General features: G+C 44.0%; 1 protein-coding gene across 1 annotated transcript; it reads right to left on the bottom strand.

The window, feature by feature from the left end:
* syngr3 (synaptogyrin 3) lies at window positions 1-24,494 on the bottom strand. Its single transcript, XM_002932443.5, has 4 exons — window positions 24,092-24,494; window positions 9,458-9,692; window positions 7,126-7,262; window positions 1-6,001 (listed from the first exon to the last, which is right to left on the bottom strand). The coding sequence occupies exons 1-4, from the start codon at window positions 24,188-24,190 to the stop codon at window positions 5,789-5,791; spliced, it is 684 nt and encodes a 227-aa protein (XP_002932489.1). The 5' UTR covers window positions 24,191-24,494; the 3' UTR covers window positions 1-5,788.
* Window positions 24,495-25,791: the final 1,297 nt, after the last annotated feature.

Genomic DNA, 25,791 nt, shown 5'->3' with positions numbered 1-25,791 from the left:
TTCCGTCCCAATGTCATTTCTTTTATTTCATTTTTTTTTTTTAAACTCTTTTAGAATGTACAGAAAACAACAAACAGGTCGACACAAAGACGCTACTGAAAAATACACAATCACAGATTGTTCTTTCAGGTAATACATTATATACAGAGATTTGTAAACATTTCACTTGTTCCCAGACACACCGGCTACTCTGCGTCAGAAATTGCACGCGTTTGCTGAAAATGGAGGTGAAGTCTCCGAGCGTTCCCGCGATGATTTGGTCACTGTTCGACCATAGAGGAGGAACTATGTTTGAAGAACACTAGAGATGGTGGGGCTATCTATCTACAGCCAAGTCTTAACTATTGTTACTCCTCCCTGGGCATTAAGAGAGCAATATGGCAGCCTGCAGCATATTGGCTACTACAATTATATAGTCTGAGCCTAACACAGTTCAATATGAGCATCTATGAGGAGCATGATCAAGGTGCCATGGAGCTCTTCCCATTCTGTTCCTCGCAGCCTCAATAAGGCCAAGATTTTAGTATACTAGTCATTCCAAATGGGGGTCATTTCAATGGCAAAGCCACTCCCACCAGTTGGAAACTCTCCCTTACCCCAAAGCAAGGATGGGCGGATCTCCAGCGTGCTTTTTTGGAAGGCTGAAGATTGACCACTGAGGCTCATTCAGTAGCTCATTTTGGTTATTTTGCACCTATCGGGAAAAGGAATTGGCAATTCTATGGCACACCATACACATCACCTGAGGATATTCACCCAATCAGCAATCTTTGTTCAACGTTTTGCTCTACAGTTAATGTTTAGAGGACCCCTTTGATTAAGTACTTGATGGTTTGGCACAACAGCAGCCTTTACATGTGAGGGACCTGGACAGCTATGTGTAAACAGACTCTCTGGGTGTTGGCTGAATTTGGTTCAGTCCATTGAGAAGACCATAGACAGGCCCATATTTACTGTGCCATGATAAGTGGAATGCATAGTGGAATGCAGGAGGCCTCCTGTACGCAGATATGTGCTCTTATGGGATAACATTCATGAATACCTGTGTTCTTTATAAATCCCATGCCCTTCTGATACCACACGGTTTACATATTTTGAAATGCCAGTGGAATGTGCCATATACGACATGCATAAAAGGTCTGCTACTCTGATGGCTCTGGTTTAGCCAGTCAACAAGCTTAGACCACATGGCATGGTCTATATATCTTCAGTGATAAATACAGGCCTGGTCACAGCTACCACTTCTCTTCATAGAGTCCCGTCTTAGTTACCTACTTCGACATCAGCACTTTCTCAATGGTGGTGCGTGGGGTTGAGCATCATAACTGCTTAGGAACACATACTGTTGTGACTTTGGGTGCAATGTGGAAAGCCCTTTCTGGCAGTGTCTTCTCTACCTCTGGCAGTAGGTTTCTAATTGGCTTTCGGGGGGGCGGGGCTCCACTGATGGAAAACTACTGACCTCTGGAGTTGTAGTAGTGTAAGTCACTTTCATTCACAAGTGTTGCAGAGTATGCTGTGGTAATGAAGGGACTCAAAGGTTCCCAAGTACTGGGACACTCCCATCATAGTCCTAAGCATCTGAACAGTACAGTATGACTTCCATCAGAGTCCTAAGCATCTGTAGGTATAGTACAACTCCTATCCGTGTCCTAAACATCTGCACAGTACAGTATTACCCCCCTCAGAGTCCAGTGGATCTGCAGAGTACAGTACTGCTCCCATCAGAGTCCAGTGGATCTGCACAGTACAGTAGTACTTTAATCAGAATATTAAGCATCAGAACAGTACAGTAGTACTCCCATGGGGGTCCTAAGCACTTGCATGGTACTGAAGTGCTCTCATAAGAGTCCAAAGCATCTGCACAGAACAGTAGTAACATCAGAGCCTTAAGCCTCTGAACAGTACAGTCATAGTACAGTAGTACTCCCATCAGAGTCTTTATCATCTGAACAGTACAGTAGCACTCCCATCAGAGTCTTAAGCAACTGAACAGTACAGTAGTACTTCCATAAGAGTCTTAAGCATTTGAGCAGTACAGTAGCACTCCCATCAGAGTTTTAAGCAATTGAGCAGTACAGTAGTACTTCCATCAGAGTCTTAAGCATCTGAACAGTACTGTAGCCCTTCCATCAGAGTCTTAAGCATCCGAACAGTACAGTAGCACTACTATCAGAGTCTTAAGCATCTGAACAGTCTAGTAGTACACCCATCAGAGTCTTAAGTATCTGAACAGTACAGTAGTACTTCCATCAGAGTCTCAAGCATCTGAGCAGTACAGTCGCACTCCCATCAGAGTCTTAAGCATCTGAACAGTACAGTAGCACTACCATCAGAGTCTTAAGCATCTGAACAGTCTAGTAGTACACCCATCAGAGTCTTAAGTATCTGAACAGTACAGTAGTACTTCCATCAGATGGTGGATAGTACAGTAGTACTTCCTGCAAAGTCCCTCAAGCAAGGATTGGCATTAATGAAGCCTCCTGACCTTCTATATATTTATTTCTATACCTATTATCAATGTTTTTGGCACAGAGAAGCATATTTATATTATAAATCAACAGCTCTCCATCATCGACGGCTGGCTAGCGGTTACTATGAGACATCCGCCTTCCCCCCCCCCAAAGCCCTAACTGTTAGACAGTCCAGCCTTCATATATCTCATGATATTTATGCACAGGTTAGTAAATGTGGGCCCGTTTCACACTGAACACACAATAGAGGCGCTTTACATTCAGACTGTGCCACGTAACACGCTGAGCAGGCCACCAACCCTGAAGCCACGTTACCTGCCTCCTCACAATTACACAGTTAGCTGTAAAAAAGAGATACGGTGCACAGAACACACATTATCTGACAGGCACATCAACTGAACAGAACATTAGTCATAATATAGCGGCCGGAGGGCCGAAGGAATTCTGCGCTGTTGAAAGGTACAGTGTTCCCTCTAAGGCAAACAGATATTGCTTTTCGGTTTATCAGAGGATAAAGGGCAAGCAATCGCAGGAGGCTGCTACATATTTACAAACGTCTGCCTGGGAGTAGGAAGCATTCAGATGGCTGGGAGTTTTTGGTTATTCCCAATACAAAGGGCAGGGTTATAGTAAAGATCTGTGTGATCCCTTGGGGAGACCCGCACCCAACCCACAAGCTGCACTTTTACCCTCTAGGACCTGCTACCCCATCCCACCCAACCTGACTTATTACCTGCTGGCCACAGTTAAACCAGCAATGATGTCATCATATACTGGATGTGACATCACTATAAACTGGAAGTGATGTCATGAGATTTGGAGGAAGATGGAAAAGGAAGGTGTAAAAAAAGATTTTATTGTGATCCAACCTGCTGACCTTCACCCATACCCTCTTCTGTAAAGCCTACTACAACTGCCAGATATTGGATAGACCCCACCCAACCCAATTGGACCTGCTACCCTATCCGACCCACATTCACTTTGGACCAATTGTCCACAATTAAACCAAGATTGATGTCATCGAATACTGAAAGTGACATCACTGTAAACTGGGAGTGATGTCAAATGAGGTTGGAGGAAGATGGAAAAAAATGTTTAAAAAAAGTTTTATTGCATCCCAACCTGCTGACCCGCCAACCTTCACCCATACCCGCTTCTGTAAAGCCTACTACAACCGCTGGGTATTGGGTAGATCTGCAGCTGACCCACAACCTGCATTTTCACCCTCTTGGACCCGCAACCCACAACCACTTTGCCCGCAACCCAACTTGCTACCTGTTGGCCAGGAGTGATGCCATCATATACTGGAAGTGACATCACTGTAAACTGGGAGTTATGTCAAATGAGGTTGAAGGAAGATAGAAAGTAAAGAAAGGTATAAAAGTTTTATTGCAACCCAACTTGTTACCTGCTGGCCACAGTTAAACCAGCAGTGATGTCATCATATACTGGATGTGACATCACTATAAATTGAAAGTGATGTCACCTGAGGTTTGGAGGAAGATGAAAAAAAAGGTGTAAAAAAAGGTTTTATTGTGATCCAACCTGCTGACCTTCACCCATACCCTCTTCTGTAAAGCCTACTACAACTGCCAGGTATTGCGAAGACCCCCCCCGACCCACAACCTGCATTGTTACCTACTTTGACCTGCTACCCTATCCGACCCACAATTACTTTGGACCAATTGTCCACAATTAAACCAAGAGTGATGCTATCAAACACTGGAAGTGACATCACTGTAAACTGGGAGTGATGTCAAATGGAGGCAGATGGAAAAGAAAGGTGTAAAAAAAGTTTTCTTGCGTCCCAACCTGCTGACCCGCCAACCTTCACCCATACCCGCTTCTGTAAAGCCTACTACAACTGCCGGGTATTGGGCAGACCTGCAGCTGACCCACAACCTGCATTTTCACCCTCTTCGACCTGCAACCCAATCCAAACCACAACCACTTTGCCCGCAACCCAACTTGCTACCTGTTGGCCACAATCAAACCAAACTGTAAGCTGGGAGTGATGTCAAATGAGGTTGAAGGAAGATAGAAAGTAAAGAAAGGCATAAAAGAAGTTTTATTGCAACCCAACTTGCTGACTGGCCAAACCTGCTGTTTGAAATCCTATTGCAATCGGTGGGTGCCTGACTTGCTGCAGGACCCAATTGGTGGCGAATAGATCACACTGACATACTGGTTATATTATCTGTCATAAAGGGAATGCAATGGCCGCCATTACCTTGGCACGGAAGGTCTATCCACCTAGTTTTGTTTAGTATAGGGCTTTATTATAGCCATGAAGGGTATAGGGTGAAGGTTGAAGGATGAACAAATATTATCATTCATGGACTTTGCCGCTATTGTATAGATTTATTGCAGCAGTCGGAACCTGGTTCCTCCGGCATATGTATTATACTGCTTGGAGATTGGAACATATAAAGGATAGACACTACTGGGATGGGGATTCCAGATGATACAGACTGATGGTAATGGAAGACCAGTAAATCCCCAAGTCATGATTCTGAATATGTGGGAAGCATGAACATTGTAGGACCACTATACCTTTAGTTTGTACTTGTCCTTTAAGGTATAAGTAGTTTACTTTTGCTGTATTGCCCCAATAGCTTGGATGAAGGTGGCACTGGCTCAGCTGGCAGTTTTATTGTTCACTAAGCATCCATTGTTTTTAAGGCTGGCTTCCTGATCACCTTCCATAGCCCTCCTGTTGTGTTATAATTATATTACAAGATACCAGTGAGGGATATGTTCTTAAAATCCAGGACACGGTGTGACATAATTGGGGTGGGATAAGCCAAACAGGACCATTCATGGCAATCTTAATAGCAGGGAAAACTGCCTTGTGATCTTGTAGCCCAATGGTATCGGCACCTCCCTGTACTAAGTGCAATCCAGCAGGAACACCTAAGGGTATAGTGGCCCTTTCAAAATAAAAATAATGGGTGGGCACCTATAGGGCGGGGGATTTTCAGGGAAACAATGTATTCCTTCCTGGCTTAAAAAATATTGATTTATAAGAGGTATCTGCATACAGAATCCATTTGCCAACCAGTATGGCAGCAAAGGGCTTCTGCCAGCTCTAATCCTTAGAGGGAACACTGTATTTTTCAACCCCTTTGGAGATATCACATACAAGCAATCGAGACCACTGTACAGCAGAGAGGACTGTACATCTAGCTAATAGAACAAATCACCCAGCACTGGAAATCACATCTAGAAAGTAGAACACTTGAGTTTTCAGCCGATTCTCTGCATCAGCACAGCTGCTCCCTCTGCGTCCAAACATCCCCGGCTCCTCCTCGGCCTCAGTACGACGGCACTTGGTAGCCCTTTGTGCTTGAGTCCATGTTCTCAGTAAAAGGGGGGCTCTGATAGGTATCCGTGGTGCTCTCGATCCCGCTACCCGTGGGGTACCCTGGGTATCCGGCGTTGGGCGCAGAGCCAAACTGGTCCCCGGCAAAAAGGGACATGTCGGTTCCTAGGCGGTATCTCTGCATCGCTTTCACCGCCGATGCGCACTGTGTTGGGGGGAAAAGGGTTACAAGTTTAAAAGGCAATTTAGGAAATAGATATCAATATGGTATCGATAGGGTTTAGAAGGAAAAGGGGAATAAGCAGAGGTAAAATGGCGAGGCACTCACAAAAGGCGTGAGGCTTTGCACTACATACTATATATTGTGGCACCCATTGGAAAACATTGGGGTGAAAATATGCCAATGACTTCACACATTCTACTCTGGCAAGGTAACCCTCTTAAAGGGGAACTAACCCCCCAAATATCAGGCACCCACAGTGACTCTAATCACTTCTATTCTTCTATTCTTAAATAAAACACTTGGACTCTACTTAAGTGCTGCCATCTTGCTATCCCCTCTGGCAAATAAAGCTGGGCACATGAGCAGTACAGTTATAAAGAAAGTCCTGTTCTGGCCATGGTCAAACATAACTGAAGGGACAGTGGGAAAAAACCCAGTGGGCCTATTGTAAAAAGTAAAGATCCCCTCAGTGACTTCTAATATCCTTATCATTTACAGTAGGGGGTACATTATCCCTTATAATACATGAGTGATACTCAGAGTTCCCTGTATAACTCAGCCTGCAGCCTTGTGCCTTTATATGGGCACAGAACCCCTCAGTGACTGCTAATATCCTTATCATTTACAGTAGGGGGTACATTATCCCTTATAATACATGAGTGATACTCAGAGTTCCCTGTATAACTCAGCCTGCAGCCTTGTGCCTTTATATGGGCACAGAACCCCTCAGTGACTGCTAATATCCTTATCATTTACAGTAGGGGGTACATTATCCCTTATAATACATGAGTGATTGGAATCCTCTGCTAAGAAACACATCACAGCTGCTGCAATTCTGACTTCTACCAGAAGATGGCTCTGACTAGCTGCCCATACCAGTGGGCCAGTTCTATACAGTGTGTATGAGAATGTGAGTTAAATAATGTTCCACTGTGTGCGTTAATTTGGAAGCTTCAGGCTGGAAAGTTATCCATAGACTGTACCTGGATCTGAGTTTTAGCCCCCAGTTGGAATCCTGAGTTGGGTGCATGAATTGATGTAAATCAAGCCTACTGGAGATACAATATACAGTGCCACCCAAATCAGCAAATCAGCAGGACACTCACCCAGGAGAAGACAGAGAAGAAGGAGAAAACAATTCCAGCCCTGGCCGCGTCGGCTCCTTGGGGCACATCGTAAGACGTCTTTCGCCATTGGTCAGCCAGGAAACAGAACGACACAAACCACAGGAAGCTCCATATCGCTGCAAGGGCCAAACACACGTTACGTCATCAGCGGCCTTTGGGGCATGTATGGGCTGTGTGGCCCTAAAGGGGAACTCCACCCAAACAGCTTAAACTTTTTGAAAAGTAAACATCATTTCAAGCAACTTTGCAACATACATCAATTAAAAAGTATGCAGCCTTTACATGGTTTTGGTTATGGTTTGTAACAGTTCCCTAAGCCCCACCCCCTGTTCCCCTGCTGATCTGGCTGGCTACTTTGTGACTCAAATTAAATATAACAGTAGTCGACTGTCCTCAGTCTGCCTTCAGCCTGCATCCTCCCAATCCCACAATTCCCTGTTGCACACGTGATGTCAGTAAGGAAAGGAGCATCACAGTGCAATGCATTGTGGGTTATGTAGTTCCTGCATGCTGTCTGTAAACTGTGAAGAAGTTACAATTTGCAACATCAGTGTTTTAGTCCCTCCTCCCCTGCCAGCTTTTCAAATGATGCAGAAAGAGAAGAACTGTTTTGCAGCTGGATTTCAGCCTATAAATATGGTATTTAATTATTTATATAATTGGGGGTTCTGTGTTGTGTGGGGCTCTTTAACACATTTTCGTTTGGAAGCTGGGGTATATAGGGAATATATCTTGTGATCTTTTCCTTGTACAGGAAGGTACCAAATAGGAAGGAGAAGCAGCGAGAAAGGAAGTTCCATATTTCAGTAGGAGCAAGGAAAGATTCTTCCCATTTGTAACGGTACAAATCACATAGTACGACACCCCAGACATATATATACAACACAAGGCAACAATGGAGAACACAGAAACACGCACATGCATGCACAGCTCAGCCACATTTCGCACACAATCACGCAAGCCATCTGTGGAGGGAAGGGACTGATTATCAGCCAGGCCATATGAGTGCAGCCTTTACCTGTGCCCAGTTATAAACGCACCTGCCTACCCTACCCGCCAAACTCAATACAATAAAATGGTAAATGAGCCCATGACCTAGATATGGTAGAAGCATAAAAAAACATATAAAATATCTTTAGTGACGAGTCGTGGTATTCATTTCTCATAGGTGTCTTCCCTTGGCATTGTAATGGCATTCTATATGTCTCAGTATCACCTGTGTTCTGCCAATGGCTAGACCTGGAATGTATTTTGCTATCTTCCTCCCCCCGCTGCTGCCTGCCCTTCAGGTTTGACTGCTTAGTCTTATGAGATTTTATTGCCAAGTGGGAATTTTAAAAGCAGTAAACAGGTCAGGAAGGAGTCTGCCTGGGACCAATTCTAACGAAATGTGCCCCACAACGGTATATTCCACTGGGGAGGCCAAGCTTTAAAGGAGAACTAACCTCAAATTACAAACCCCAGAGCTCCTATACCGGCATGTCTTGACTAAAGGTCCCCATACACGAGGCGATTTCACTCGTTGTGCGATGAATGATTATATCGACAAACGATCGTATGGCGATCGGGTTTCCATACGATATGCCATCCAACGATAATTTGCAAAGATTTCATCGTATCATTATCGTAAAATACGTACGATCGTACATCTACGTACGATCCAATGTCGTGGCGGAAGCGGTATTTATTTATTTATGTTCGTTGACTTCCGCTGCTGGCAATCATGACATGCGCAGAGAACAATCGTTCGAAGACAAATGTCTGACACTCACACCAACTGGCAGATTTTATCGTTAAACGACTAAAATTTTTAAACCTGCCCGATCGATTTTGGGGACGATAATGTCGGGTCGATTAGTGGGCCGACGATTGTTCGCACACCATTAACTATACAATAACTTAACGATAGTATCGGATCATTCGGGAATCGGTCGTTTGACAGTAAAAAATCGGCCCGTGTATGGGGGCCTTTAGATTCAAAGCAGCTTCCAGGCCTGTGTGTAGGTCGCCGTGCCCTGGAGCTTACACCCTTTGGACGGTGCCCCCGGGAAACATAAAATCAGGGTTCTACTGTATATAGATTGTAAGCTCTACGGGGCAGGGACCTCCATCCTCTTGTGTCTTTGACATCTTATTGCAACTGTATCTTGTATTTATTTGTGTTTATTGTAATACTTTGTATTTATCTCAATAACCCCCTGTTTGTATTAATGTATTTTACTGTACAGCGCTGCGTACATAAGTAGCGCTTTATAAATAAAGATATACATACATACATACATACTGTATCTCCCAGATAGAGGCCACTAACCTGAGAAGCCAATATCGATCATCACGGCTTTCTTCCGATCCTTCACGCTGCTGATCTGTGGGAAGTAGATATCCACGACGAAGAAGCAGATGGAGGCGAAGAAAGCGACGACTCCGATGGTGATGGCGTAGTTACAGGCATCGTCGTTTTGGTTATAAACGCAATAAAGCTCGGGGCTGTCGACGTTAATTGATCCCTCGTTCACTAACGAACCGAAAACCACAATGGAGAACACCTGGAAATCAAAGTTGCAGAGGGGGCAGATTAATAGGCTTTTCCTGCAAGGGTGGGGGAAAGAAATCTTCCTGGGTTTGATTTCTTGGAACATACATCATAATTCTATCCCCCATATGTAATAAAAGGCATTAAGTTTGCCCAGGAGCAGTAACCCATAGCAACTAATAAAATGCTTTCAAACAGGCAACCAGTAAATGCTACCTGCTGATTGGCTGCTATAGGTTATTGCTTCTGGGTAAACTTAGTGCCTTTTATTACCTAACCCCTGATGTATGTTATACACTGAGAGGGAATGAGTTAATAAATCCAGAGGCAGCATTGTACCAAAATCCCATTTATTTTTCTCCATCATGCAGCAGGAGAGCGAGCACCAGGTGCTATTTACCCTCAATAACCATAGCAACTGTTTGCGTCCGCTTAGACCCCATCAATGTACTGCACAGTCTCAGCTCTCCCCGCTGTGGCCACGTGGAAACACCCCCTCAGCTTCTGAAAGGGACTAATCTGTTGGAAATGTGGCTGCACAGAAAGACAAATAGCCGCTTATAGCAACAGTGAGAATAAATGGCAGCAACCGCTACGTAGCGACCAATAGCTGGTGAGAATGATTTCATAGTTTGTAGATTGTAAGCTCTTTTGGGCAGGGCCCTCTTCACCTCTTGTATCGGTTATTGATTGCTTTATATGTTACTCTGTATGTCCAATGTATGAAACCCACTTATTGTACAGCGCTGCGGAATATGTTGGCGCTTTATAAATAAATGTTAATAATAATAATAATCCTTCCATGGTTCCTTTTCAGGAAGATCAAAGCTGTGGCCCTTAAGGTGCTACTTTTCTGTGGCTCTCAGGGGCTGTGACCCCAATAGTGAGATTAAACACTCGCACCTCCTGCACGCTTGCATCCCCCCTTGGAGCACCTCCCTGATTGGCCACAGTGGGGACTGGGCAGGTAGGAGATTCAAATATTTGTCAAAATCTCCCATCCAGTTCCCAGTGCAGATGTGGCTAATGGGCAACATGTCGCCCCCAGATCTTTGCTGCCCTAGGCCTGGGCCTTTGTGGCCTGCACACTAATCTGGGCCTGTTGCCTGCTTTCGAGAGCAGTGAATTTATATAGAGTGGGCTCGGGAGGCATGGGTAGCTAGAGATCCCTTTACTCACCACCCAGTTATAGCAACCATAAAATACAGGGTTCCCTTGCATCCAAGAGTGCTATGGGAACACCCAGGCCCGGACTGGCAATCTGTGGGTTCTGGCAAATGCCAGAGGGGCTGCTGTAAGATGCCATAGACAGTCACTACATAGTAGGCTACTGGAGGGTGGTTTGGGCACCTCAGGCATTTAACCTTAGCATAGCAAGGAAGCAGCTGCAATCACTTTATCTGTAGCCGCTGGGCCAGCCTGTGACCCACATCGTTAATTTGGAATCTTATAAAAATCCCCTAAGATTTTTGTGACTTCCATAATTTCACTGTAGCCGTTGTATCTATTACACTGGGTACAGTCAGCCATGAAATTGAGTGGGAGCTTATCATAAAATGGATTGATATGTTCTGGGCATGGATGTCACGCTCAGACTGGGAATCTGTGGGTTCTGGCAAATGCCAGAGGGGCTGCTGTAAGATGCCATAGACAGTCACTATTTATTGGGCTGGAGGGGGGGCTGTTTGGGCCTCTGTGTACTGGAAATGCCAGGGCCTGAATGGGGTAAATTAGGGCTGTGCCCCAAGTGTCATTCTTTTTCTATTCTAATGTTGGGAGGTAATTGCCCTAAATACATAGTGCAAAAGCACAGGCTCACTGATACAAAGCATGTAAGGCTGAAAGAAAATGTGTTTAAATAGCATGAAAAATGGAACAACAATAATTAAGCTCTTCTGCCCTGGAAACCAATCCAGAGACATTCTTTCATGTCTGTCCCAAATATCTGCATCCAACCCATATTGTGTGCAGGGTTATTCTGAATATTCCGGCACAGAGGCCTCTCCCATAAAATGCCAGGTTTGTGTGCTGGGACAGTGGGGGAAGATTAGGCTTTATATTTAACTGTCAGTTACTAATGAATCCTGAGATCCTGCTCTGTGTTCAGTAAGTGGAAAGTGCACCGTCCATAAGCTGATCTGATATTTGCTCTTCTATCACAATATGAAAGACTATTAGATCTGAAGATGTGTTTGCTTCAGTAAATATAGCATTCCTTCAGGGTTGGACTGGCCTCTCAGAGCATCAGAGGTTCCCCAGGTCCCCAGGCCCTAGTGAGCCATATTATTTCCACCACAGGCATTTATATATACACTATCTTCTTTTATATATAGAGAGAGAGGCCATGGCAGGGGGTAGGGTCAGGGGCAAAACAGGAGCAGGAATGGGACAAATGAGGAAAGGGAAGGGGCATGACAGTTGTAGACTCCATTTGTATTAAATAATTCAAATCTTCAAAAATCTCCCAGATTTTCATTTTCTCTGTAATAACAAAACAGTACCTGTACTTGATCCCAACTAAGATATAATTACCCCTTATTGGGGGCAGAACAGCCCAATTGGGTTTATTTCATGGTTAAATGATTCCCTTTTCTCTGTAATAATAAAACAGTACCTGTACTTGATCCCAACTAAGATATAATTACCCCTTATTGGGGGCAGAACAGTCCTATTGGGTTTATTTAATGGTTAAATGATTCCCTTTTCTCTGTAATAATAAAACAGTACCTGTACTTGATCCCAACTAAGATATAATTACCCCTTATTGGGGCAGAACAGCCCTATTGGGTTTATTTAATGGTTAAATGATTCCCTTTTCTCTGTAATAATAAAACAGTACCTGTACTTGATCCCAACTAAGATATAATTTCCCCTTATTGGGGGCAGAACAGCCCTATTGGGTTTATTTAATGGTTAAATGATTCCCTTTTCTCTGTAATAATAAAACAGTACCTGTACTTGATCCCAACTAAGATATAATTACCCCTTATTGGGGGCAGAACAGCCCTATTGGGTTTATTTAATGGTTAAATGATTCCCTTTTCTCTGTAATAATAAAACAGTACCTGTACTTGATCCCAACTAAGAAATAATTCCCCATTATTGGGGGACAAAACAAGCCTATTGGGTTTAAAGAATGCTTACCGTATATACTCGAGTATAAGCCGATCCGAATATAAGCCGAGGTACCTAATTTTACCTAAGTAAACTGGAAAAACTTAATGACTTGAGTATAAGTCTAGGGTGGGAAATGCAGCAGCTACTGATAAGTTTCAATAATCAAAATAAATACCAATAAAATAACATTAAATGAGGCATCAGTGAGGTATATATATGTTTTTTAAATATTTATTTCAAAGAAAAACAGTAAACTAGTCCTGAAAGTGGAGAAGAGGGTCAACAAAAACAATATGGTCTCAACAATGATACTTTAAGAGTACTACCCCCTTAGCTTAATCAGCAACCCAGCTAAAATACAAAGAGTTAAAATCCTTCAAAACTATATATAGTTTATAAAGAATATAAAGTGCAATGTCTGTTGCAGAATGGGACAGGTGAGGATGGTAGATGAAGAAGAATTTGGGAGCAGGACAGGGCACTGGAGGGTCTGGTTGCGGGCGGCCTAATTTGCACACAAAGGACAGAGGGTGCTAGTCTGGAGAGACCCATGGCACCCGACTCGAGTATAAGCCGAGGGTGACTTTTTCAGCACATTTTGGGTGCTGAAAAACTAGGCTTATACTCGAGTATATACAGTATATCATATTTTAGCAGACTTAAGGCTATGGCTAAGGGTATGGCGATCCCAAGTATGACAAGATCCCTTATCTGGAAAACCCCAGGTCCTGAGCATTCTGGATAATGGGTCCCATACCTGTATATCTAACACCCAGAGAAAAATGGTTGCCCTCAATATACATCAGCTATGGAGGGAAATATATATAATCATTAAAATCCTGTCTGATAATTGGGTTTGCCTGCTACAGTTGGGTTCTACTCCACAAACATAAAAGGCATTTATTCTATCAAACAGCAATGGATTTCTTATCAATTTGTATCTTATCAGTAGTGTACTGGTTTATAAGGTTTATAGATTCTATACCTGTCCTATACCTGTGCTCATTGGCCTGATCCTGGGGCTGCGGCATTCACGCTTACAACTTTAGCGTTGGAGCGGGGCCAGAGGGGGCCACATTGCTACTGCAGAGAGCCCTGTCAGCCCTATTTTAAAAATGAAAATTTGGTTCTTAAAGTGACCAGAGGCGGACTTTTAGAGCCCCTGGTAACTGGCCGCTCACTGCCGCCTGGAATTTTCCATTGGTCATTGGGAAATGGTGTAGATGACTGTATATGCTGTAAGGGGGGGGGGGCTTAGTGTGGTTAATTTGTTAAATTTAGCAGGAGGCTGATGCATTTTATGAATGTGCCGCGCCGAGCTGAGTCATTCTGGGAGATGCTAAAAACTGGCGTTTCAGTCATCTGTCTGATAAGCAAAGTGGGGGCAGTTAATTGAATTCTCAGTAAATCCTGCAGCACCATAAGTACCGTAAGTGCCCAGAGTGTGCGTATAACGTACTAAATGGGACTTACGAGGAAGAAATCAAACTTTATTACATTTCTGTCTAACAATAAGGCAGCCCTTACACCCGGGCCCTAAGCCACTTGTGTTTAATGGGCATCAACAGGGACGCAGTGGTCATCATGGTGCAGCGCCGACTCCTGAGTGTCTATAAAGTGTATGTATATCTCCCTGGGCTTGCATGGGCTTCTACACAAAAACATACAGGTAAAAGGAGCTATGTAATAAAAGGCACGTTTGTCCAGAAACAGTAACCCATAGCAACAGATAGCGGTTACTGGTCACCTGTTTAAAAGCAAACATCTTATTGGTTGCTATGGGTTCCCGCTCCTGGGCAAACTTGGTGCCAGCCTGGGGGATAGAGTGCAAGCTCCACTGGGGCAAGAACTGATTGTTGCATTGGCGCTATAAAAATAAGGTTAATGATGCACGGCAGGCACTCATAATTACAAAGGAACCAGAAAGTGCATGTATGGGAATTGCAGCCTTGTTAGGTCACACAAGTTGGAGGGACTAGATTCTCTTTTTCACATACCTGTATGGTAGATATGGCCCTGCCCAGGGGCCCGGACTGACAATCTGTGGGTACAGGCAAATGCCAGAGGGGCTGCTGTAAGATGCCATAGACAGTCACTATGTATTGGGCTGGGGGGGCTGTTTGGGCCTCTGTGTACTTGAAATGCCGGGGTCTATTTTGATTCTCAGTCTGGACCTGGCCATCCCATTTTCTCTAGGGCCATCGTCAGAAATACTGGCGGCTCTCAATACAATATAATGGTTTGGGAACCTTCCCTACAGCAGTCCCGTCTTCCCTTGATCAAGGCCCAGGCTGTGTGTGTGATGAGAAAAGGAACCGACTGTGAGAGACAAAAGCCTCTGAGAAAGTCCCGTTGTCCATTGTACGAAAAATGTGACCCTAATTGCAAGGGCAATGAAACAGTTAAGAGTTTATATAAACAAGAAATACATTTGTTCCACTTTTTACTTTCTGTTGGCCAGTTGTTTTATCAGCCTGTGCTGTGCTTACTCACCTCTGCCTAGCAACAAGAAGCATCACTCCCGTTAAAGGCTTTTGATTGGACAGTGTTAGAGCAGATATAAAAATCTGTTTTTCTTTTGAATAAGGAAATGATATGTGATTCTAGGCAGCCTGTCAGTATGAGTTCAATGTCATTTGTAGATGTAACTGCTACTGATGTAACTGCTGGGCTGCCCAGCAAAATACAACTCCCCCCCCAATATGTATGTTTTTTTTTTATAAATACTGCAATTGCACATTAACACGACCTCACCATTTGGGCCCTCATTACTATTGCCCCCCCCACAGTCACTTCTATTGGTTCCCCCACTTCTATTTTCCCCCTCGCATTTGTGCCATAGCTGTAATAATGGACAAAGAGATTCCTATAAAACAAAATGTACAGTAATTGTGTGAAAGCCCCTGTGGCCCCTGTGGGAATCTGTGTGGCTTAGTGGGAAAACTATAGAAGGAAGTATTAAAGTAGTATTAGTATTGCAACACTGCAGATTTTAGGAACACATTTATAATAAGATTTACGACTGATCTACACAAAAGCTTCTTTGGATCGTGTCCTAAGGGCCAAGAAACTTGACTCCTATTAGGACTAGAGATACTTCTATGGTGGCCATACATGCACAAATAATATGAATTCCGTGTATTACGGATATCAGCTATTCTGGGGACATTATATCAACTGCTGATTGGCTATGGTGGCCAATGTCACAGCTCCTGTCACTACCTGCTGCTCCAGTCATTTGTGTGAATATAACAGTAGAAAGGCGGCCATATTGTGTGTCCCTACCAGTCAGAGAACATAGGACATCGGCCCATGCATGGCCACCATTACTCCCAGCATTTACAGTGAGGGTAAATGGGTTTTTGTGCTGCCAATATCTAACAATAAACCCTGGCCCCAGTGGGCACTAGGGGAAAATAGGGCCACCACAAGGGGTAGGCAGCAGAGGCTATAACCTATGGAACATAGGGCTTATATCTGTTTTAGCCAATCACAATGTTTTTTTCCCTCAGGCCGGTGCTCTTTAGACTTCTTTGGCACCACAATGCCATTTTACTTACTTTTTCCAAACATTTTTATGCCCAGTAGAGTAATATCAAAAAGCTTTACTCTACTACTTATGTGGGAGCCCAAGGGGTGCCTGGGAATATGGCAAGATGGTAGCATGGCCCTGAAAAAGCTTAGTGAATGGATTCTTTGGGGGATCCAAGTGAAAGGTTTTTCCCGGGGCACTGTTGCTTTTACTTGTCCTAATTGTTCCATGTGGATTCACCTGCATAGGGAGTGCAGATTGGCACCATTGCCTTGAGTGCCAAAGTTCTTTGGCTTGGCTTTGGGGGCTGGGTTTATGTGATCTTGGGTCACACCCCTACACCGTGTGGGGAATGGTGTCGGTTGGGGGTGGCCTTCTGTTTAAAATCTCCGTGCAACCACCCACCTGGACAAGATTAAGATAAAGTGCCCCGTGGGACCCTTTGGAGAAGGGACTCAATCGGCCCAACCAGTAAAATGAATTTTAGGGGAGCTCCAATTGTCTCAATAAATATAATAAAATAATCAGTCCCATGCTGCAGGCAAAAGGTTGAATATTAACCAGCAAAGAATTTGTTTCTGGTTTCATTTTTGAATTTATTGGAGCTTTAACATTTCACAGCCCTGCCAGACTGGAATTTCCCTGGTTATCTAAGCAGAAAAAAATAGATTGGGGATTTATATATATAAATTAAATTCAGCTAACAGCAGCAATTTAGTAGCAATGTGACCTGAGCCCTATTCCAGACACAAGAGCTGGAAGTTGTATTTGCAGCCCAATGACTGGTCCCCAATTAGTTTCCATGAGAAATATTAGAGATGGGATTTACTCGCGGGTGTGACGTTTGATCCAGGTTGCAATTAACTTTTACAAATGAAGCAAATGTTGCCAACAAAATAACCCCTGCAGCTATCATATTCACTGCCCGGACAAGCTTGGGAGGCTCTGTATAACCTTATTGTCTCCCATAGCACCAAATGCCTATTCTCTGGGGCACACCACCCCAGTTCCCTGGTCACATGATCCGTGTTTCCATTTTAAACTTTAGTAAATGCTAGCTTTTGATTGGTTTCTATGGTTTACTAGACTTGGCCAGACATTGCCCCTTTTATTACATAATTTGAGTTCCTGATAATGGCTGTTTGGGGCCTTTCATCAGAAGAAGTCAAGCTCGTGCTAAGTAGGCTTTTCATTGGAGAAAATATAACTATATCTATAGCAAAAGCTAAAAGCTTCTAATGCTTCTGTATTGTCCATCAATGGTTATGGGTAGCAGTTTCTGAAGAAAGCCTTACGCCTTACAGAGTTTGGGGTGTCAGGGAACAAAGTGCAAAAGATGCCCCCACCCCCATTTATATTGATAAGTGGGAGTATTTCTGTAATCAAATAGGGGCCTGTGCTCAAGTGCCCGTCATAGCAATGCTGGGGTTTAGGTGACTGGTGCATTGTGGCATATTTACACATGGCAGCCACCTGTGCCATGCACATGAAATGACTAGATCCAGAAACTAGAAAGCACTGGCGCTTTGGCACGGCTGCTAATGTGGGCAAAAGATGGAAGCAATACTCTGTTTACGCTCTGTTCTCTCCAAGGAAGCAGAACATTGTGGAGGCAATAGATATGTCACAGATTCCGTGGGGACCTAAAGTGTTTATCTGCCCCAAGGCACCGTGACACAGATAATTGGCACACACAGTGGGAACACATGGCAATATGCTGTGATAAAGAATTGCATTATCGGGACTGTTCCCCAGTTCCAGCATACGGATAATACCCAAAACCCCATAACGATACAGACTGGTGCCCATGCTGAGCACAAAACGGATGCAAAACACTGGGCTCATTTATAATTCTAAAATATAGAAAGAAATGGCACTCAGAGCAATTACAAGCAGGGCAAGCCCTTGCAAATTTTATTGTGGAAGTGCAACGTTTCGGAGCAAAACAACCCCTTTATTAAGCCGATCCCTCCAGCATTGTGCAACAAGCTCCTCACCTTGGAGTGCCAGGGTGTGCGAGGAAGGTCTCCAAGTTGTCATTTATAATTCTACACATTGTGTGTCTAAATCAATATAAGCACCACATGGGCATGGAGCTGGCATTCTCTTACACCCCTTTCTTTGGCATGTAGTTATTTTGGTTTAAAAGGAAGACAATGCGGGCACAGAGAGCAATTTAAAACCTGGATGTAAAAAGGTGTGAAGTGCTGGTATCCCCCATTCACAAATAATAGCCTCTTAGGAATATGGTAGCTGGTGTGCCCTAACTGGCACATTTCCAAACAACAGTCACTCGAACATTCAGGCTAATGCCATAGTAGAAAATGGAAAGTGATTTCTGGCAATTAAACCCCCCCCAAGCCACTAAGAATCGCAGGTTCCAAAGATTTCCCAGTGCCACATTTGTGAACCTTGGCCCAAGTGGCTACTACAGCAAATAAAGTGCTGTCTTGTATAAAAAAGGGCATTGACTCAAGGGATGAGAACATAATTTTGCCCCTTTATAGGTCCCTGGTAAGGCCTCACCTTGAGTATGCAGTGCAGTTTTGGGCTCCAGTCCTTAAGAAGGATATTAATGAGCTGGAGAAAGTGCAGAGACTGCAACTAAACTGGTAAAGGGGATGGAAGATTTAAACTATGAGGTTAGACTGTCGAGGTTGGGGTTGTTTTCTCTGGAAAAGAGGCGCTTGCGAGGGGACATGATTACTCTGTACAAGTACATTAGAGGGGATTATAGGCAGTTGGGGGGTGTTCTTTTTTCCCATAAAAACAATCAGCGCACCAGAGGTCACCCCTTTAGATTAGAGGAACGGAGCTTCCATTTGAAGCAGCGTAGGTGGTTTTTCACGGTGAGGGCAGTGAGGTTGGGGAATGCCCTTCCTAGTGATGTGGTAATGGCAGATTCTGTTAATGCCTTTAAGAGGGGTCTGGATGAGTTCTTGATCAATCAGAATATCCAAGGCTATTGTGATACTAATATCTACAGTTAGTACTAGTGGTTGTATTTATAGTTTATGTATGTGAGTGTATAGATTGGTAGGTGTGGGTTAGGTGTGCTGGGTTTACTTGGATGGGTTGAACTTGATGGACACAGGTCTTTTTTCAACCCTATGTAACTATGTAACTATGTAACTATGTAAGTGGCGCTTGCCAGGGGCAGTATAAAAACCACCCTGGTAACTGTAACCATGCAATTTAGTGAAGAGGGGTTAATTTAGCACTAGCACTAGCGACCCAATGCCCTCGCCCCCGATCCAAACACAGGAGAATTAAACATGGGGAGGGGGTGGCACTGGTTGCCACTTTATGCAGAAGGAGGGCCAGAAGCGCCCCTGGGAACACAAATTCCCCTCTGACATGCCAGGATAAAGGGCACATCCATTTCTTGCCCAGCTCAAGCTGTCAATACAAAAAAGTTGCGACCAACATCCAGATTTTGTGGAGCGGTGCGGCGAGTGTGTGCCAGGCGTGTGGGCGTCTGTTTCCTAGTTGCCTGAGCATTACATGGAAACAAGCCTTAGCACACAGACTGCTCTTTTATGCGGAGCTGCTTACAACACAGAACCTTCCGCATTTCAGCAGAAACAAATGACTGAGCTATTTCCAGTATCTAGAGGCTTCAGCCTCAGCTCCCCAGTTCTGGGAGCACTGTGACATTATTCTCCAAACTGATTGGCTGACCCAATGCCTGGATTCTGGGCAGGTATTCAGTCCCAGTGACACCGCACATAAGGGCAAAGGGCAGTATTAATGAAGATTTCCTCCAGGAGACAGGTGCTTTTGGAAAGTATTATTGCAGTGGCTTGGCCAAAAACAGCTAAATGCCAGGCCAGGGATTTTCTAGGTAATAGGAGTTTACTACAATATGAAACCCTATGCCTAAGGCCAGGGCTGGGCTCAGAAATCGTGGCACCCAAATAAGGTTGCCAGCTGGCAAGATTAACTAAGGCTGAGTCTGGTATTAGAAATTTACCAGCTAAATACTACGTTTACAATGCCCAGCTGTGGTCCACAATAGCCTCCCAATAGGAGAGCAGGGGCAGCTTTTAGTTTTGCGGAACATGCAGTGCCAGGCATATAGGCAGTTTGCACCACTAAGCCATAAAGCATTGTGGTTTATGTAACGTTAAGCAGATTAGGGGATCCGTATCCTGGGTATGAGCCCAAATAGTGCAGATTCCCCCACCAGCAGCTTGTACTGTAATTGTGGTTTCACTTTCCTGGAAACTGGGACTCACATGAAAACCATTCAACTGAATTTATATTGCTCCATCTTGTAACAAGTGAGCCGTAGATAAGAGGTGCAGCCTCCTGGGCCTTTAAGACTAGAGCTGCGGATACACTGTATTTAATTGTATTATAGGGAACGCATATAGAGAAGGAACTGAGAAGCAGCGGAAGGATACTCAGTGAGGCTCATTCTAATTAAAAGAAGCCTCTTTCCTTATGAGAGATAAATCTGCAGGCCACAATGGATTTGGTTTTATTCTGCATTAAAATTATGCTCTATGGGGGCCAAACAGGGGTAAGGGGTCTCAGTCACAAGCAGTTGGCATGAGAATCTGGACCCACAGATCACTTAACCTTCAAACAAAGCACTAAGGGCTACAGAACATGGGGCGCATTCTCCACCAATCCACCGAATCCACCAATGCCACCTCCCATTTACTGGAATAGGGAATGCATGGCGGCTCTGGTGCTGACGTCACTACCAATGCTGCCACACATTCCTATACAAGTGATGGTGGATTGTAGCGCTTCTCTGTGGGCAAATACACCCCCGGTGCCGTCAGCCTACAGACTGCATAGATGGCAAAGGCTGGTGACAGCATCTATTAGCTTGTGAGCCGGATCTACTCATGTGGAAGGGCACTGCAAGCCTCGGCCCTGCGTAAGGATTCTGTTAAAAGGGCTGGTAACACCCAAAAGACTATATATACATTTTATTATACTAATTATTATTATTAACATTTATTTATAAAGCGCCAACATATCCCGCAGCGCTGTACAATAAGTGGGTTTCATACATTGGAGTAACATATAAAGCAATCAATAACGATACAAGAGGTGAAGAGAGCCCTGCCCAAAAGAGCTTACAATCTACAAGACTGGCAGATTATCGGCCCTTGAAAAGGTCTTGTCTGATATCTGGTCCAAAAAAAATCCAAATAAGAGTTCTAGAACAGGTAGCCAGACAAAAAACCCTATCAGGCTGCAGCTTTTGTAAGACCGGATAAATTAACTTGGTCATATACGGGCCAATAAAAGCTGTCAGCTTGGTCTGGAGAGAGTTTATTGGCCAGTAAACAGATCTATTAGGCAGGTTAGAAAACTCATTCCTCTTTGTCGATGGACCTGCCTCTTCCAATGCGGCCCAACCATTGGCCTAGGTGCCAAACGATTAGATAAGCCAAACCAGGCTACCTCTCCAATGCCTAGAATTTCCAGCCTGACTCATACTAGGGTGACCAAATAGGACTACGTCAGGCCGCTATTAGACCAAGTGCTGCTTCCCCGGCCTTCATGTTTGATTGCCGCTAGGGGTAACTGGTCCAACTGCAGTCACAGTCAGCAGTAGGAGTGGATCCTATGATAGAGCTGCCATGCCGCCACACCATAGCAATTCTTTCATGATCCCACTGTAGGTGCAGACATCTGAATTCATTTAAAATCTAACTAGAATTATCTAGATTGTAAGCTCTACGGGGCAGGGACCTCCATTCTCTTGTGTCTTTGACTCTTAACTTATTGCAACTGTATCTTGTATTTATTGTTATACTTTGTATTTATCTATTATCGTAATAACCCCCTGTTTGTATTAATGTATTCTACTGTACAGCGCTGCGTACATAAGTAGCACTTTATAAATAAAGATATACATACATACATACATTGCTTACAATATATATGGATATATAATATGGCAATTTAGACGGTAAGCTCTCCCGGGTCAGGGACTGATGTAATGACTTCTATTAGAATATATATAGAATATTTTCTATACACCGCTCTTGCCAACTCAGATTGGAATGTGACAGATCATGTATGCATCCCATGTATGTAAGGTGTGGCGCATTATTTCCCCTTTAAACACAGTCTTTGTAGTGGCTCAATGATAACATTTCCCTGGATCTCTCAAATGCCATCGACTATGTGTGAGCCACCGTGCCCCTCATCGCCATCCCCCTGTTGGCGCATATGAACCCCACACACCTTTAGCACATACTGACTATGTAATTAAAGGGGAACTCCACCCCAAAAGTAAATATAATTTTCCAATACACATTCATTACAGCTTTTCCCGGTTTTAAAGTAAAGTAAATCTGTAAACGTGATTGCTATTGGACCCAATGTCTGTCTGTCCCTTTCTCTTCTCTGGTTCTGACTCTTGAAACAGTGTAGGAGACATCATTGTACATTGTTTCGGGAGTCAGAACCATCCGTGCAAAAGAATATAAACAGCTATTGCTTTCAATAGCAATTACATTTACAAATATATAATAATATATATAATAATACTATATATAATATATATTTATCCACAATACCATTTCAGGTGCCACAAATATCTCTATTTATACCGGAAGCCAAGTCTCACACCTGACGTCGGTACTTCACATCTATTCTGGGCCTACAAAGCTTTCATGAGTCAGGTTTTAAAAACAGATTCATTCATAGCATTGGCCGGAATCCCCATAGCAGGACGCACATGTTATGATATTGAATATTCACCAATACCCCTTGGCCTTTATTGGTGATTCCTGCAATACACATTATTGACTGGCCAAATTAAAGGGGAAATAACCGTACTAGTGGTGAATATGTAAAGAGAATAAATACAATTAATGGGTTTGCACTCAACTGCAGAGCAAAATGCACCATTAGCAGAGCACATATCTCTCCCCAGCTGAGCAGCTGCAAATGATATGCATGCATATAAAACACATAATTGCGGCCCCCAGCCTGCCGGTAGTAATAGCCCCCCCTCCCTGCCCTGGCATTGGCTCAGCAGCCTTAAAAAAAAAAAAAAGAGAGGAAACAGACACAAAGGCTGTGGGTAAAACAATATAATCCCCGTATAGTGTGACGGCACCCATAGCGCTGCTTGATCTTCTGCACTCACAGGGACCACCTCTGCATATAAACATTGCACCCTGTCCCCTCCAATCCCATTACAGCGGGAAAGCCAAGGAATAAACCCATAAATGGGGGGGCCCTTTGCAGTCTATTAATGATTTCATCCAGGGCTGTAGCCTCTGGCCTCATATATAATCTTGTTATGGCCCATGTCCAGGCTGAAATAGCAGGTAGACCATAGGTAAAGCAGGGAAATGGGGCCAGAGATGGAATGGATAACACATTGGAATACACAGCAGCCATTCGGAGACCGGTATATATCTCCATCAGCTCAGATACTGCATGTATATATATATATATATATATGTAATATTCACACACATAGTCACACATAGTCACACACGGTGGGTTTGGGAACTGCCCCCCCAGCACCATGACATCTCCATTCTCCAACCCCATCAGAGACAAGGGCATATGGTTGCATGGCTAATGCCAAGGGTGAGTTCAACAGGGGGCAGTTCCACCAGTGCAATTAGACAATTATTTTGGAAATATAATGATAAATGGCTGGTGTATGTTGCACTGGCTTACGTGCTTGTAGACCCTGCCCATGATACATGCTCTGCCCTTGTGATGATCGGTGGTCTGACGTACAAGGACAATATGTGACAGCGGAGGAGACTTACCCAGGATATGATTCTCAGGATGGTCTGGGGCTGCTTCAGGAATTCCACTGGCTCGAATCCTCCACCTGCCCGGCCAGCACCAAATGAGGCTCCTTCCATGTCTTCTGTGTCAGCACTGAGCCCACTGCCTGTCTGTCTGGTTTGTGTCCCTGCTCAGCCCAACCTGCACCTACACCCCCTGCCCTGTCACTGTGCCAATGTCTGGCTTGTCCTGGTCTGTCTGTCCTTCTCCCTCTCCTCCTCAGTCCCTCACCCGTGCCTGTCTGCCTCCTCCTCCTCCTCCCAGCACTCTCAGTCTCTCCCTATTCCCTGCCACTCCGTGCTACTGAGTGTGTGTGTGCATTGCACTGTGCATTCTGTTTGACACTAGCACCTCCTCCTCATCGCTTAGCTGCCAGCCACCCTCTTCTTCCTCCTCCCCTCATCTACCTTATCACTCCTCTAGACTCTTCTTCCTCCCCCCTTATCTTCTCACTGGCTGTGCTGCTTGTGCTCTCAGCTTCTACTCTCCTCAGCATCAGGCTGCCCAAGGAGATGGCAATTTAGCATGGCAGCAGCCTCCCCATCTGTGGGTGCAGAGTGTCTATCTGCACACACTCCTATTTACACACACACACATAATTATAGATCAAGTGTAGGATTTAATTAATAATTATATAAAGCACTGCACCCTCTTAAAAGCAAAAAAATATTTATTTAATCAAAAAGATGAATGCATAGAAAATCCCTACGCGTTTCGACCATCATGTGCTCTTCATCAGGGGCACAGAAAAATAAAAAAATATTTGCGAATCACGTGATGACGTTGCATGATGACGATGGTTTGCGTGATGATGTCATCGTGCACGGTGCCGACATCATCACACACTGTTTTATTATTTTCCAATACGCATTCATTACAGCTTTTCCCGGTTTTAAGGTTATTCGTAAATGTGATTGCTATTGAACGCAGTGTCTGTCTGTCCCTTTCTCTTCTCTGGTTCTGACTCTTGAAACAGTGTAGGGGACATCATTGTACATTGTTTCGGGAGTCAGAACCATCCGTGCAAAAGAATATAAACAGCTATTGCTTTCAATAGCAATTACATTTACAAATACATTTTGGTTTTAATAGATATATATTTATCCTCAATACCATTTCAGGTGCCACAAAAAGATGAATGCGTAGAAAAACCCTACGCGTTTCGACCATCATGTGGTCTTCATCAGGGCACAGAAAAATAAAAAATGATTTGCGAATCACGTGATGACGTTGCATGATGACGTTGATGGTTTGCGTGACGATGTCATTGTGCGCGGTGCTGACATCATCACACACTGGTATGTGCTTTGTCAAGTAACAATGTATGCAGGTATAGGATCTATTACCCAGAATATTTATATATAAAGATATACATATATATATATATATATATACACAGTTAGAATCCTTTCCTTTCAAGAACGGAGGGTTACTGGTTCAGTACTATTTCTCCCAGGCTCCCAGTCGCACTAACGGCTTCTTAGCGTTTTATAATGAAATATAGAATAACACAGAGGGGTAGATGTATGGGCTGGTGGGGCAGAATGGTCTGTGGATTATGTAGGGCAAGGAGGCAAGAGAAACAATATAAGTGCCATTGATTTCCACTTAGGGTAATGGGACGCCGGGCAATATCTAGGATTTTGTCCCCCAAAAGCTAGAAACTGCTCCCCCCCAT

This window comes from Xenopus tropicalis, chromosome 9, assembly GCF_000004195.4.
Source record: "Xenopus tropicalis strain Nigerian chromosome 9, UCB_Xtro_10.0, whole genome shotgun sequence".
Taxonomy (NCBI): Eukaryota; Metazoa; Chordata; class Amphibia; order Anura; family Pipidae; genus Xenopus; species Xenopus tropicalis.
Note: the sequence above shows the minus strand (reverse complement) of the source record. Positions and strands in the feature narration are given on the sequence as shown.

Bases quoted from the DNA above. Each gene is read 5' to 3' on its own strand.
- syngr3 (XM_002932443.5), bottom strand. From the start codon at position 24,190: ATGGAAGGAGCCTCATTTGGTGCTGGCCGGGCAGGTGGAGGATTCGAG. The intron at 7,263-9,457 runs GTTAGTGGCCTC...TGGCCCTTGCAG, and splicing joins GATCGATATTGGCTTCTCAG to CGATATGGAGCTTCCTGTGG. The intron at 6,002-7,125 runs GTGAGTGTCCTG...CCCCCAACACAG, and splicing joins TCTTCTCTGTCTTCTCCTGG to TGCGCATCGGCGGTGAAAGC.